Source organism: Lagenorhynchus albirostris, chromosome 18 (assembly GCF_949774975.1).
Source record: "Lagenorhynchus albirostris chromosome 18, mLagAlb1.1, whole genome shotgun sequence".
NCBI lineage: Eukaryota > Metazoa > Chordata > Mammalia > Artiodactyla > Delphinidae > Lagenorhynchus > Lagenorhynchus albirostris.
Window position 1 is genome coordinate 23,310,902 of NC_083112.1, and position 14,613 is coordinate 23,325,514.

At 41.0% G+C, this 14,613-nt stretch overlaps 1 protein-coding gene across 11 annotated transcripts in view; it reads left to right on the forward strand.

Annotated features, from left to right (window-relative positions):
* Positions 1-3,035, forward strand: part of ENOX1 (ecto-NOX disulfide-thiol exchanger 1) — a 611,047-nt gene extending 608,012 nt beyond the window's left edge. For all 11 annotated transcript variants that reach the window (XM_060129461.1, XM_060129462.1, XM_060129460.1 and 8 more), the window contains one exon: positions 2,105-3,035. In XM_060129461.1, coding sequence (XP_059985444.1) covers positions 2,105-2,236 — 132 coding nt within the window. In that variant the 3' untranslated portion in view covers positions 2,237-3,035. The remainder of the gene's footprint in view (positions 1-2,104) is intronic.
* Positions 3,036-14,613: the final 11,578 nt, after the last annotated feature.

Sequence of the window (14,613 nt, forward strand, 5' to 3'; positions counted from 1 at the left end):
TCGCAAGTGTGCCCCTTCTACTATCTCGCTGAGTTTCTTCTTTATGTCTTTGGATTAGAATATCTTTTTTGGTAGGTTCCAGTCTTTTTATCAACGGTTGTTCAGCAGTTAGTTGTGATTTTGGTGTGCTCATGTCAGGAGGTGAGCTCAAGTTCCTTCTATTCTGCCATCTTCATGATGTACATACTCTTAATTACTGATTGATAGATTTTTTTTACAAACCAGTGCCGTATCGACAGGTTCAACAGAACCCCTTCACAGTAGCAATAAGGAAGTCTAATTGTGCATCTATAACAGAACTCCCTTCAGCACCAACTGGGTAACCACTGGGATTCTGAGTGATGCAGGATGCCTCAGCAACACTGGCAGGAGTCCTTGTCCAGCTTCTAGAAGCTGTCTGTGTTCCTTGAATCGTGGCTCCCTGCCTCTGTCTTCAAAGCCAGCCATGGCAAGATAAGTCCTTCTCACCTTGCCATCCTAGATATCTAGTCTTCTGACCCAGTTTGCTAGTATTTTGTTGAGAATTTTTGCATCTATATTCATCGAAGATATTGGCCTGTAATTTTCTTTTTTTATATTGTCTTTGTCTGGTTTTGGTATCAGGGTGATGGTGGCTTCACAGAATGACTTTGGGAGTGTTCCTTCTTCAATCTTTTGGAAGAGTTTGAGAAGGATCAGTATAAGTTCTTCTTTGTATGTTTGGTAGAATTGCCCAGTGAAGCCATCTGGTCCTGGACTTTTATTTGCAGGGAGGCTTTTTTTTTCTTTTTAAATTACAGATTCTATTTCATTTCTAGTGATCAGTCTGTTCAAAATATCTATTTCTTCTTGATTCAGTTTTGGTGGGTTGCATGTTTCTAGAAACTTGTCCATTTCTTCTAGGTTGTCCAATTTGTTGGTATATAATTGTTTGTATTTCTGTGGTATCAGTTGTTTGTTTGGTCTCTCTTAATTGGTTGTTGTTTGTTTTTTTTTTTCATTGTGTGTGGGATCCTTGTTCCCTGACCGGGGTCGATCCCACACCCCCTGCATTGGAAGTGCAGAGTCTTAACCAATGGACCACAAGGGAAGTCCCTGATCTCTCTTAATTGTTAAATGGAAGTAAAGTATAGACTGTAAAATGATATCCATACAGCGATTGTACCATGAAAAATAATGAGGTCTTATTCACTGAACATTTCTAGGTGCCCAGATCTGTGCTAAGCCAGTAGTCTTCACACATCCTTACCAAATGTTGTCATCCCCACCTGTTGAGACTTACTTAGAGAAACTAGCATCTTGGTAGGGTCATTTGGATCATAACAACAGTATGATATGGAATTTACACAGAAATGTCACACCTCCATCTCCAGGATCTCAGTCAACTTGCTGTGTGAGATCCCTATGTATATGCATGGATGAGGATGCAAACCCAGAGAAAAAAGGAGCAATGGCTGCATTAGAGTAAAAGGGTTGTGGTGGTTTTGTTCTTTATTTAAGGAAAAATGAACTACTGGTGTAAAAATATATGTAATAAAAGTTGGGAGAAGAAAAAAAACTGCATTTAAAAAACCTACCTGGGTCGTATCACTGGATGGACCTTGAGACTTTTATTGCTGCGGGTGCTGGGGTTTCATTTTTATTCCTAAACCTTTACGGTCTTCTGGTCCCTGTGAAAGTTAAGAGAAAGTTAGGGTGGCAAGAAATCCACCGACATGCTCTCTGGCCCTCACCAAGTTAGGTAAAAGTACTGCCCTTTGTATCAGAGGAGTGGTAGCTTTCCCCAAGTGGTGATCAGTTTGCTCTGAGCCATCGTAAATCCCGCCCCATCTCCTTCTTTATCTAGGGAGGGCTGTTCAGGCATGGTGCTGTCAGTAAGGTAGCCATCCCTATGAAGGGTGAACCTGAAACTTTGCACCCACTTGTCTCATGCCCCCCTCCCACCAGCTGCCCAGGAGATGACGAAGCGAATCACATTCAGCCCTTTCACTTGTGCTCCTTTTATGAAGAACATGACTTTACAGCCTAGTAGGAAAGTACACGTTTGTCTCATTGGTAAAGCATGTCCTCACTCAACCCCCTGCCTCCTTGTTTCCCAAAAGTGACTTTTCTTCCTTTCTGACAGATATCTGCAAACGAAATCGAAATGCTTTTGATGAGGTTGCCACGCATGTTTAAACAGGAATTCACAGGCGTGGGAGCAACGCTGGAAAAAAGGTGGAAGTTGTGTGCCTTTGAAGGAATTAAAACTACCTAACTGTGAAGAGCAGCAAAGTCTCTGGGTATGAAACTGCCTGAACCCAGCCAGGGCTGTGCAGTGTGAGCCCAGGAGGTTTGGGGCTGGTCCAGCGCAGGACCTTTATGGGGCCATCAGAGCCTGACTCCAGTTACATCTGTGGCGTTCTCTCGTGAGTGGAAATGTAATTGTGTACCAGTTCCCTAAAACAAACAAAGCTTCATACTGTGACAGATCTGTTTGTTTGCTATGAAAACCAACGATTCCACGGTCATGATGGCAAAACCTTAAAATATGCTACGTTTGAGAATAGCTCACCAAGTAAAATATTTAAAGTTAATGATGGTGTGGCAATGGTTGTTGCTAGGCTACAGAGTTGTTGTATATGTAATCTATAGCTGAAATCATTCAATGACATTTTCCTGAAAGTCTTTCTGTTTTAGTAAAAAAAAAAAAAAAGAGAGAGAGAGAAAAAAAGTAATTTTACAGTGAGGAAAATAAATCATACCAAAAGAAAACTTGAATATGTGTCTGAACAGTTACTGTATTTTGTAAATTAAGTTATATGCTGTTATAGGGACTTCTGCCTTATTGAAGAGGCAGAAGATGTGATTGTACTCCTTGAGAATGCTTTACCAAGAATATTATTTTTCTAATGTAACAGTTCTCCATCATAAGTTCTTTTAACATGGACAGCATAACAATTTTCATAAAATGTAAATAAAAGAAAAACTAGTGCTACTGTCTTGTACTTGGTATAAAATTCAGGTTTCTGCATCAAAATAAACATTTAGTAAATATTCCTGTTACAAATTTTATAGCAAAGATATTAATTTTTTTCAATAAATATGACTTCTACCATATTGGTTTTGCAAATTGTTCTTTGATATATTTTCATTCTTAGAAATATTTTTCACATTATTCAGTCCCATCTCACAGACCATCATTTGTAAATGATTAAATAAATGCATGAGTGACATTGAGACAAAATGTTATTTCAAACAGGAATATATAAAAATCATAAAGTGGAAAGTACTAAGAAAAGGAGATTATACAGCACTAGAATAGATAGATAGATAGTATTTGAAAATACCAAGATGATATGACATCCAAATGTAATCAACATAAATGTTACCGTTGTTTTGTGTCCTCATGCATAGGAACGAAGTAGCCAATTAATATTATTAATTCCTGGATTTACTTATTTGTATGTTTTCTGGAATACATACAAGTTAGAAAAGGAATTAAAGAATTCACACTTGGACCAACAGTTTAGAGAGAATTTGAGCTTCCCTTCTTTAATTACAAGTAGACTAGGGCTTTAAATTGTATCTCCTTCCGGCTTTCTTACATAAAAATTATTAAAAAAAGACAAGTATTCAAGATATTGATTAATTTTAAATGAAACATTTTTTAGGAAGACAGCTGAACAGTGAATGTTCTTTGAAATTCTGAAAAGACATTCATAATTCCCTATTGGACATTACTGTCCTCAGGCTCTTTTTACTGAGCCCTGATAAATTAAGGTTCTTATTCATGCCTCCCATAAATATCTACACATATGTTATGTTCAGGCTCAGTGCTAAACCCATGAATACGGAGCTGAGTAAGAAAGGACCCACCCCCTCCCGCCCCCAATGAGCTCATAGTTCAATGGGGAAAAGACATTTTCCCAGAAGTGTCTATATGATGTGAGCCACGTAACAGAAAAGGTGTGACAACAGAGCTATGGGATTCAGACTAAATATCAATGTCATATTAAATGTTGAAATACTAGAGGCCTTACCAGTACCACCTGTTAATGCCCACTACCACCCTCATCCTGACACATGTATCCAGAGCGAGCTAGCTACTGCTTAAGTTACTACTGACTAAATTGTCTTCGTTTTCTCTTTAGTCCAGTGTTATCAGGGGAAGCAAGAGAAATGAAGCATGCCAACTTTTATCCAAGCATTTTAGGAAATTGTGGCAGCTTTAGAAGGCTGTCTAGTTTTCCATTCCTTAGCCAAAGGAAAGCCAGAACAGGTTTTGGATACTAGAGAAAGTCATATGCTTGTACCATTGCCATTTTGGAAAGCTCTGATGTGAATTCAAACTATACACTCTGTTACGTAAAGCCAACAATTTTAAAGCAGGAGTTTTACTGGCCGCTTGAACTCTCTGTACAGTGTCAATTTGTTAAAAAAAAAAAACAGAGAAAAAAATAAAACATGAGAGAACATTTTAAGACTTCAAAAAAAAAAGAGACACAAATAAGGATACAACGGTCAGAAAGGAGACGACCTCATTTATAGATAACGTTACTATAAAATAGAAGACCTATGAGGTTCACCTGAAAAATAATTAGAAGAAACGAATTCTGTGAAGTGGCAGTTATAAAGTAGGGACACAAGGGGAGGTACCACAATCTAGACTATCTGCAACTTGAAAGTCTGGTAGATGTTTTCAAACGTGCATTCATGCTTTGAAGTATTGCCTGTAGTCACTTTAGCCGAAGGATACACTGCACAGGGTGAACCTAGCTTAGACCTCTGATTAGGAAAAGGAGTTGGTGCGACCTTATTTTAGATCTGACAAAAAGACACCACTTTCTAACTTCTTCAGTTGTGAAAATAACTTTTGCAGGAAAATAAAAAAACTTCTAAATTAGTTCACCCACATTCTGGTTTCAGATGGGACTTTAGAGATCACCTGGGGAAGGAACTAACTTTGGTACCTTTGAGGGCCGTCTACATACGTCTGTCACCCCATCCTCCCTAATCTTCGGGATAACCCTATACAAGGATAGTATTACTGTCCTCATTGGTCACACAAGGAGAATGAGGCTCAGAAGTTCTAACAATTTGGCCCAGTTCGCACAGTTAGAAAATTCTTAATATGGGATGTGAAGCCAGGACCCAGTGACTCCAAAACATGTTCTTCTTTTCACTACATCACGCTTCTAGTTCAGTCTATCCCCACTCCTCCTGTGAGCCCGATGCCCAGGCAGTGCCTTCGGATCACCGCTTTTACTCTCCTTTATGCTCCACCATTCCCTGCACGTGCGTACAAGTGGGTAAACTCTGGCCTTTGTCTCCTAAATCTACCAATAACAAATCATTGCTCTTGGATTCTGAGAAGTAAGCAGAGCATTGAAAGTTTGGAGATCCTTGTAACCCGGCCCCAACGGGTTGCTTTTTCACTGCTCCCCTGAGTAGGGCTAACATTTTTTGCCTTTCTGCTTTTGCTCATATCTTTCTATCTGAAGGAAAAGACCTTATGCACATCTAGTTGTCAAAATTCTACACAGCCTTAAGAGGAAAACACAAAGACACCCTCCTCTGCCGTGAAGCTTTTCTCCATTCCCCAGAAGTCATTTCTCCGGCCTGTGCACGGCCATCCCACATTGACTGTTTCTTAAGGCATTTACTGCCCAGCTGTCTTTGCCTCATCTCCCCGTGAGACCGCAGGTTCTTTGAGGGATCCAAGCATGTCTCGTTTACTTTGAATTATTTCTCAAAGTGGTTTTACTTATAAATATTTAGAAAGCAGGACAGAGAAGGAACCAAGTTGTTTTCCTGCCTCCAGAGACTAGCTTGCTTAGACACAAAAGGAAAAATTACAAAGTATTTGAAAAGGCTGCAAATATTTTAGATCTAAGATTCCAAGACAGACAATGTGATAATGTACTACATAATACTGAAATACAAAAAGCAACCCAATTCCTTCTTAAAGTTCAAACCCAGGTCAATTATTAACTCTTCTATGAAGCCCTGATCCCCTCAGGAATCTCCTCTCCTGTGTTCCCACTACTTCAGTATAATTCTACTGCAGCCCTAATGCTGTACGTTAACCATTTATGAATGCAGCTGTCTCTCCCACGTCCTGCAGGCTGGAGACCTCCCTTACTCATCCTTCTAGTCCCTCAGACTGACACGACATACCATGACTTTTAAGTATTTATTGACTGAATGAACCCAATGCATGAAAGAAAAGCCCACACAGGAATTTTCTGAATTTGTTGAATCAGAACGTATTGAGATATTAGGTCCAGTAATAGAGGCTAGACCTTTCTTTCCCTCAGTTGTAAGACCTCGGCAGCATTCTTGCCTTTTTGAAAAAAATTTTTTGTTTGGAAAAATATGTGTAACGTAATATTTATCTTTTAACCATTCGTAATTGTATAATTCAGTGGCACGAAGTACATTCACAATGGTACGTAACCAGTCACCACTCTATTTATAACTTTTCCTCATCATCCCCAACAAATTCTACGGTACCCATTAAACAGTAACTCCCCGTCCCCCCTCCTTCAACCCCTGGTAACCTCTCTTCTACTTTACGTCTCTTTGAATTTGCCTATTCTAGGTCTCTCATACATGTGGAACATACAGTATTTGTCCTTCTGTCTCACTTACTTCACTTAGCTAAATGTCTTCAAAGTTCATCCGTGTTGTAGCACGTGTCCGAATTTCATTCCTTTCTGAGGTTGAATAATATTCCATTGTGTGAGAACTCTTCCAGCTGGCTTAAGTATCCCTCTTCTGTTGGAGCAAGGAAAAGTCAGTGGTCTACGCTTGGAAGGACTCAAATACTTTTAGTAAATACCACATCAAAAACAACATTGGAAAGTGTAGAGAAGTTTGTTTCCATCTTGATAAACCTCTCGTTTTCAATGAGGGTAATAAAAAAGAAATGACAAAAGTAGAAAATGTTGGCAGTAATTGTGTAGAAAACGAGACTTTCAAACAAACATCCATGCGACAAATATGGTATGTGACAAGTTGTTTTTTCTTGGTAAGGGCTGGGGGTGTTTTACTTGGATGTTTTTTTTTAAACCCCTTTTCTAAAAATGGGTGCTGTGTTTATTTGTCACACTCAATAAAAGCTGTTTTATCCTGAAAACGTAAGAACTATTTTACCATAATGCTCATAGTTTCTCCTCATAAACTGAGAAAATAAAGAGATGTTAGGCTCCTAAAATCTTATAGCTTGGCTCACTTCATATCAAAATGGTAAAAGGTTCCCATGTATATTCAATCAGCCTGTCATTAGTATCTGAATAAACTATACTTTTATGTGTAGCACACCAAACATGAACATTTCAGAGTTAAGTTATAATGAATGTGTTTATATATTAGATCATAAAAAATACTGTGTTTCTAGTTCCACCAACTCTAATTACCCTCTTCTGCTTTCTAGTGGATTTTTTCTTTTTTTTTAATTTCTGGGCTTCAAACATTTAGCAATTTCTCATACTATGTAGGAGAGTGCTCAGTCTGTGTCAGAGTTGAGTCCCAGCCCTAACCCTCACTGGCCTTGTGACTAAAGCTCGTTACTTAAAGCCAGTGAGGTGCTAGTCCCAGATTCATGATCCGGTACTGCCAACACCTATGTCGGAGGATGGCTGTGATGATTAAATAAGACAGCGTGCATAAAGCACACAGATCAGAGCCAGGGAGACTGAGGCATTGGCTTCTTCAGAAACAGCACTTTAGCTATATCATCCCAAACAAAGCAGCCAAGTACTTTCCCTGCTCTTAGCCCGTTCCTGTCTTTAGGGATAAATAGTCAATATGTTTCTAAACATACGAATAAAATAAGACAAGCATAAGCATCACCCCCACAAATAGTCCATTAAATATGTTCAATAGTCCATTAAATACGTTAAGACCAACATAAGCAGAATAGTTGCAACTCTCTAACCTGCAAAGACACTCACAACTCTTATAGTCAAATGGGCAGTCAGTCACCATCACAGTGACCCTCAGCCAGGAGTAACTCTAGAGCCAGAATTCTTTGTTACAGCTCCCTTTTTACTTATTTCGCATATTTCCAACAGACAGTAATCAGGGTCATATACATTCAACTGGGAAGAAACTATATGGCTCTGGGCAACTGCCATTTTGAATGATGGTCAACTAGGTATACAGTATGCGAGGATTAAGTCAAGTATTAATTACGTTTTCTTTAACCCAGAAGAAACACTGTCAGGAAAAACTACAGATGTAGCTGGAACATGCAACAGTATTATTTTAGAGAACATACATGTCTATTACAGTTGCTGAGAGTATCAAAGTAAAAGACTCCAGTAAATCTAGTAATTACAGACTGGTTGTGTTAATAAAATAAGCTGTTCGGGTCCAAAATTTTAACTCCGTTTGCCTGCTCTCTGAACTGTACAGATACCCAAACAGTAAAGCTCAGACGTTTCTAATGCACATGTCACCTCTTTTATAATGTACATGTATTGTACAGGGCTATGGAATGGAATGTTCTTACTTCACGGGAAAAACAGACTCAAAATAAATAGCAAACATTTTACAGTAGAAGATGGTGCTTTTCTATACAAAGCAAAGAAGTGGTTAATGTACAACAGAAAGTGCATTGCATGTAATGAAATGCTTTTTTATTTGTCTAGCAAATATATTTATTGTGTGTTGAAAATTGTAATATCTTCCCCTGCACAAAGGAATTTCTCTATAAAGCTCATTTGCTACTGTAGGGAGTAATACTCTTTTTCTTGTTTACTAAAGTAGTCTGTCTTAATATCAACCCCAACACTGTCAGGTTCACGTAAGAAGAGCTATGTGTAGATAAGAATAGGACTGAATCAGAAACCGGAATATTCCATTTCATATGCTTTTCATCTGAGCATGTAACCCACGACATCTGGTAGCAATCTCTTTTTGGAAAGCATTCTTCTTTCCAAGAAGAATGGAAAAAGCTAAAAATTGGTCAAGGTGAGGCGCTCATCAATAAATAAATCTTTTGCCTTTGAATATGCTTATGCCTAAGTGAGGGTTGCTTTCTCTAGTATTTTTTGATACAGAATGTGAACTATGGGCTGGCAAGTCAAACACTGTCTTCAGGCAGAGATAATGTATGAACACCACTGTGGGTGGTTTATTAAACAGACATTAAGTGTTACATCGTGCAGCAACTGGGAAGGGTTTTGCACCTCAATATCTGTTCCTTGAGCCGGTAACGGTAACTTTGGTTCAATGTACGCCAAAGAAAAGGCTTTGTGGTGCTGGGCCTGGTATACAGTCAAACTGTGGGTGGCAGAGGACAGCAAAGTCTAGACTATGCCAACCTCCAGTCCAGTATTTTATATATTGCTGCTTGATTCTACAGGCTGAGAAATGAAGCTTCCAACCTCTCAGCCATGGAAGGAGTAGATTGCCTGGTCGTAGAGACAGTAGAGTGAGGCATTCAAGAGCATTTTTCTGGAATCACTCCAAGTGACTAAATCTCTGAAATGGGGATAATAGTAACAACCTGTCTCATAGGGTCTTTCTGTAATGTTATCCATTATCTGGGTCTTCCTAGGTCATCTAAGTTCATAGACCTTAGCAGACGTTTTCTATCAAACGTTTTCAATCTCCTGGCCTCACGGTCCACTGCCAGTTGGAAAGTATATCCCCTCAGAGGTCACCACTAACATATCAAGTGGATTCAGCTTCCTGATTCCTCCCTGGAATCACAAATGCTTTAACACAACGTAACCGGAAATCTCCCACAGTCCCGAGAGCCTGGCGGACTGTGTGGATCTAGAGCGAGTCCTCCGAAGAACTCCAGATTCCTGTGGCCTCCCTGGGAGGCTTTAGGGACTCGTGAAATCAATGAAGAATCAGTAAAGCTCCGAACTCACGCCAGACCTCCTGGAAGACAGTCTTGGCAAAGACAAACCTGGTGTTTTTTTCCAAATAAAAAACATTTCAAGGGAAACAGAACAACATCCCAATCTTGGGACTGAGAAAGAACTACAGGTAGGTTATCCCTGGTCCTCGATCTCCAGTAAGGAGGGGACGTTTTGGTGGGAGAAGAGAAGGGATAAAATTTATCTTGTGCTTCTCTGCTTCATGTACTTTATGGAAAGGCAACATGGATGTTTTTACCTCATGCTTCTCCAGCATCCAGGTTTAAGGAAAAACATGGGAGGAGAAGGGGTGAGGAAATCCTCATTACTGCCGCCGGAAATTTCTCAAACCTGGAAGCACCCAACTCCTGCTTTGTTCTTATAACCCCCCTTTGGACTCCTATTTCCTTCTTTTCCCATAAGGCTTTGCCCTGTAAGTGCTCCTCTCACTATCTCATGATTTATCAGGTCACGTATAGTGGAATATTTTAATAAACTGGGAAGGAACACCCACCACTATGCATATATACAGGCACGAATGCACATGTGCACAGACATGTATATGTTCACACACTAATAACACTTCACGTACACACGTGTGTATATCATACACAATGCAAACGTACACAGATGTAGCCACATTTACAGAAACAACGATACTGACACTCAAATATCTCTGCTTTCAGTAATCATTTTTGCCCCTCAGGTTCTTCCCTCTTCTCCTTCTATTTCTATCAGGTGTTCACTCTTCCCAGGAGAATGATTAACTTAGGACAAATAAGAGAACGTGCCACTAACCACTGGAGATGATAAATATATGAAACGTACTCTGAAAAGATGACACTGGCAAAAAATGTAGGTGGGTTTGAAAACTTTCCAAAAAATGTACGAAAGAGTCAGAAAAGGGAAGGAAACTGAGCTAGCTAACCCATGAGGACATCAATGAGCCCTGTTCCAGGGAGGCCCTGGAGCAAGGTTCTAACCCAGGAAGGCTTACATTACAGCAACAATTCCTATAGCAGACGGAGATTATTAACAGCCCTATTTGATGGCTAATCTGCATCTACTCCTCTTTCCCTGTAATTCTGTAACCTCCTCCCACTCCAGCTCTGGACTTGGTCATTTTGACCTGCTTTGGGCCAAAGAGATGTTAGCAGAAGCTTGACAAGCACCTGCAAATTTCTGCTCGCCCTCTTGCAAGGCTGGGTTTGTGCACTCCTGCACTCTGACATGGCTATAAGAACGTATCAGACTAGCCTATGGGAGGATGAATAATATAAGTAATTGAGGCAAGTGGCCTGAGTCAAGGCCACCCTAGATCAGCTAACAGCCAGCTGATCTCACATCAAAGACAAGAAGTATAATTCAGCCTTAATTGGTTTTTTTTTTTACTTAATTATTTTTGGCTGCATTGGGTCTTTGTTGCTGTGCACGGGCTTTCTCTAGTTGCGGTGAGTGGGGGCTACTCTTCGTTGCGGTGTGTGGGCTTCTCATTGTGGTGGCTTCTCTTGTTGCAGAGCACGGGCTCTAGGCGTGTGGGCTCAGCAGTTGTGGCTCGCAGGTTCAGTAGTTGTGGTGCACGGGCCGAGTTGCTCCGTGGCATGTGGGATCTTCCCAGACCAGGGATCGAACCCGCGTCCTCTGCGTCGGCAGGTGGATTCTTAACCACTGCGCTACCAGGGAAGTCCCCAGCCTTATTGGTTGGCAGACTTGCGAGCTTAAGTAAATGGTTGTTTTAAGCCACTGAATTTTGGGGTGACTTGTTATGCAGCATTATTTGTGGCAAGAGATAACTAACACAGAAATTGTGATTTAGAATTAGGGTGCTGTTATAACAAAAAAGTAAAATATGTGGCATTGGCTTTGAGACCAAGAAGTGGGCAGAGTCTGGGAAAGTAATGAGAAAACTGCTATAGAAGGATGGAAAAATAGCAACACTGATTATGTAGCAGCAGAAAAAAAAAAAAAAGAAACCGGTAAAATTGTCATTTGGTAATTCAAAAGACAGGAAGTGTACCTATTGAACTTTGGGATTTGAGTAATAACATTTCCAGGCAGAATGTTGGAAGTATCAGTGGCTCTCACTACCTACATATTGATAAGGTTCCTGTAAGAAAAGAGAAGGGTTCAAGAAATAACCAACCAGTGTGTAAGCAAGTTTAGAGGGACTATAGAAGGACCATAACTTCTTGGTTGGAAAACAGAATTGTTTCTTATCTCTAGTCTCTTCAGTCAGCAAAAGATTCTCAAAGTAAAATAATGCCTGGGGCAAGGATTCAAACCAACATTTAAGACCTTTTATTATGACTTCTGAAAGAAAGCAAGCAGAGCCTCTAAGCTAGACAAAAGGGCTGCTAGGAATCTTAAGAGCCTTGCCCCACAGCAACCTGACTTGCCCAAATAACAGTAATTAAGTCTAGAGAGAGATCTAGCTCTAAAAGAAGTGGAGGCTTTGCTTTTGGCTCATCATATCTGTAAGAAACTCACAAAAACTTGTAATCACTGCATTACAATCAAGAGCTTTAGGAGACCTAGGAACTTACGTGGCACAGATTAATAAACTGCTCGTGGTTCTAAAAGAAGTGGAGGCTTTGCTTTTGGCTCATCATATCTGTAAGAAACTCACAAAAACTTGTAATCACTGCATTACAATCAAGAGCTTTAGGAGACCTAGGAACTTACGTGGCACAGATTAATAAACTGCTCGTGGTTACCACTTTCTCTACTCCCAGAGGAGAAACCAAGCGTCAGGAAAGCTAACCAAGCCCGCAGAAAGGGAGCAGCAAAGCTGGGATGCGTGCCCACATCTGCCTGACCAAACACCTACCACCTTTTCATCTCCCTACCTGTCAGTGGTGGGATATCAGACACCATGACAAACGGCAGGTGACGCAGCACAGGATGATAGTCTAGCAGTTGAGAAACTGGTTTCAGTGCTGACTTTGCCACTAAGTTTTCTTGAACAGGTCACAACCTCTTCAGCAGGGTAGATTGGAAACACCATTCTTTATGTTCCCTTGCAACTTGAAGAATCTGGAAAATATTCTGATGAACAGCTCTTGAGGACACAAGACTCCTCTGACGTTCCCGATCTGCCGCCACACAAATGACCTAAAACTTACTGCCTTGTCGTTAATCTCGTCCTGAATTAAACAAGTTCATTTTGAAATTTGCTTATTTCAATCACTTAAGATATTCAAAATATCCTTCCAGCCTGAAACGCTTCCCTTGCCCTTCCTAATGTTCCAGTGAAATCTCGATGAGGTACGACAGGGAGGGCACATTAATATTCTGAGGAAATACAATACTGCAGACTCTAATTTTAGAACATTCATCACTGAGGATGGTTTTCCTCTTCCTGTCCTAATTTTTTTTTTTTCAGGTTGTCAGCCCTTTGGACCACACTGAGCTAGGTGGTGACGTTCCTTTATTACACATTTCTTTCCTGAGGGCTTGCCCTTTGTTAGGAATGGCAGGAGGCCCAGAAAAGGGGAGAACCCGTAGCCCTCGGCTGCTCTGAGTTTGCCCTCTAACTGCGGAGATGAAACCTGGAGCAATAGGAGGCCCTACAGAAAGCACCAAATGAATGGCAGAGACAAGACCACTTTGTCAGGGAAGCTCTTACACTGTCATGAAATCCATCTAGGCTTTACCTCACCATCACGCTGAGGCAATGAGGTGAACTGGTTTCAAATCCTTCGATCTAATATCTGGTTTTGATGTGGCAGCTCCCGTAGCACCAAACTCGGCCTTGAATGAAATCCTTTGTCTTGGAGGAAACATCCAAAATACATCTGAGTCTCCTGTTCTCCTACAGGCTGCAATGGGTCTCCTGTGCTTTTACTGACAGCCGTCTTGACAGCGCGCACTCGGGAGAGCCTCCCCTTTGCGCAGGGCAGGGAGGGCCTCTGCAGCAGGGTTTCTCCATCTCCGCACTAGTCACAATTGGAGTCAGATACTTTGTTGTGAGGCTGTCCTGTGCGCTGCGGGCTGCTTAGCAGCTCTAGATGCCGCTGGATGACAACAGCACCCCTTACCCCAGGCCTGACAATCAAATATGACTCCAGACATTGTCAAATGTCCCCTGGCGGGGAGTAACCTCTCTACTGGCTAAGAAACACTGCTCAAGAGAATGAGGAAAAAAAACCCCAATTTTATTGTTGCTGTTAAAAATGGATACCACCTCCACCGTCACCAAGGAATGTCCCTGGGGTGTCGAGCTTCCTTCCATCCCCCGCCTAGTGCGTAGCTGGGACTTCTCACGGCTGTTCACGGGAAAGACCTTTCACCTTCCAAAGGCAGCTGTTCTGTTTTCCGCTTGTCCTCTACCCCCAATTACTTTTGCTGCTCTACTCACAAGGTTTTATAGCTTTTTATAAGGCTTCCAATAGGTCTATAACCATCATTCTTGAGCAGTTTGGGACAAATTTTGTGGCAACATTGGGGAAGATTCCAGTGGCATGACATGGTGTCACATGCAGAAGGCTTGCTTCTCAGAAGCTGTCAGCTAGGGTGATTCACCAAAGCGTGCATCTTCTCAAGGTGAATTCTCTGTGGACCCACCTAAGCATACTTCCCAAGACTTCCACCCCTATCAAGCCAGGGCCAAAATGAGGGTCTTAAAAAGTCTGGAGTCCAGTCTCTTCAGCAAGTGATGTTGGGAAAGTTGGACAGCCGCATGTAAATCGATGAGGTTAGAACACACCCTCTCACCGTACACAAAAATAAACTCAAAATGGCTTTAAAGACTTAAACATAAGACATGACACCATAAAAC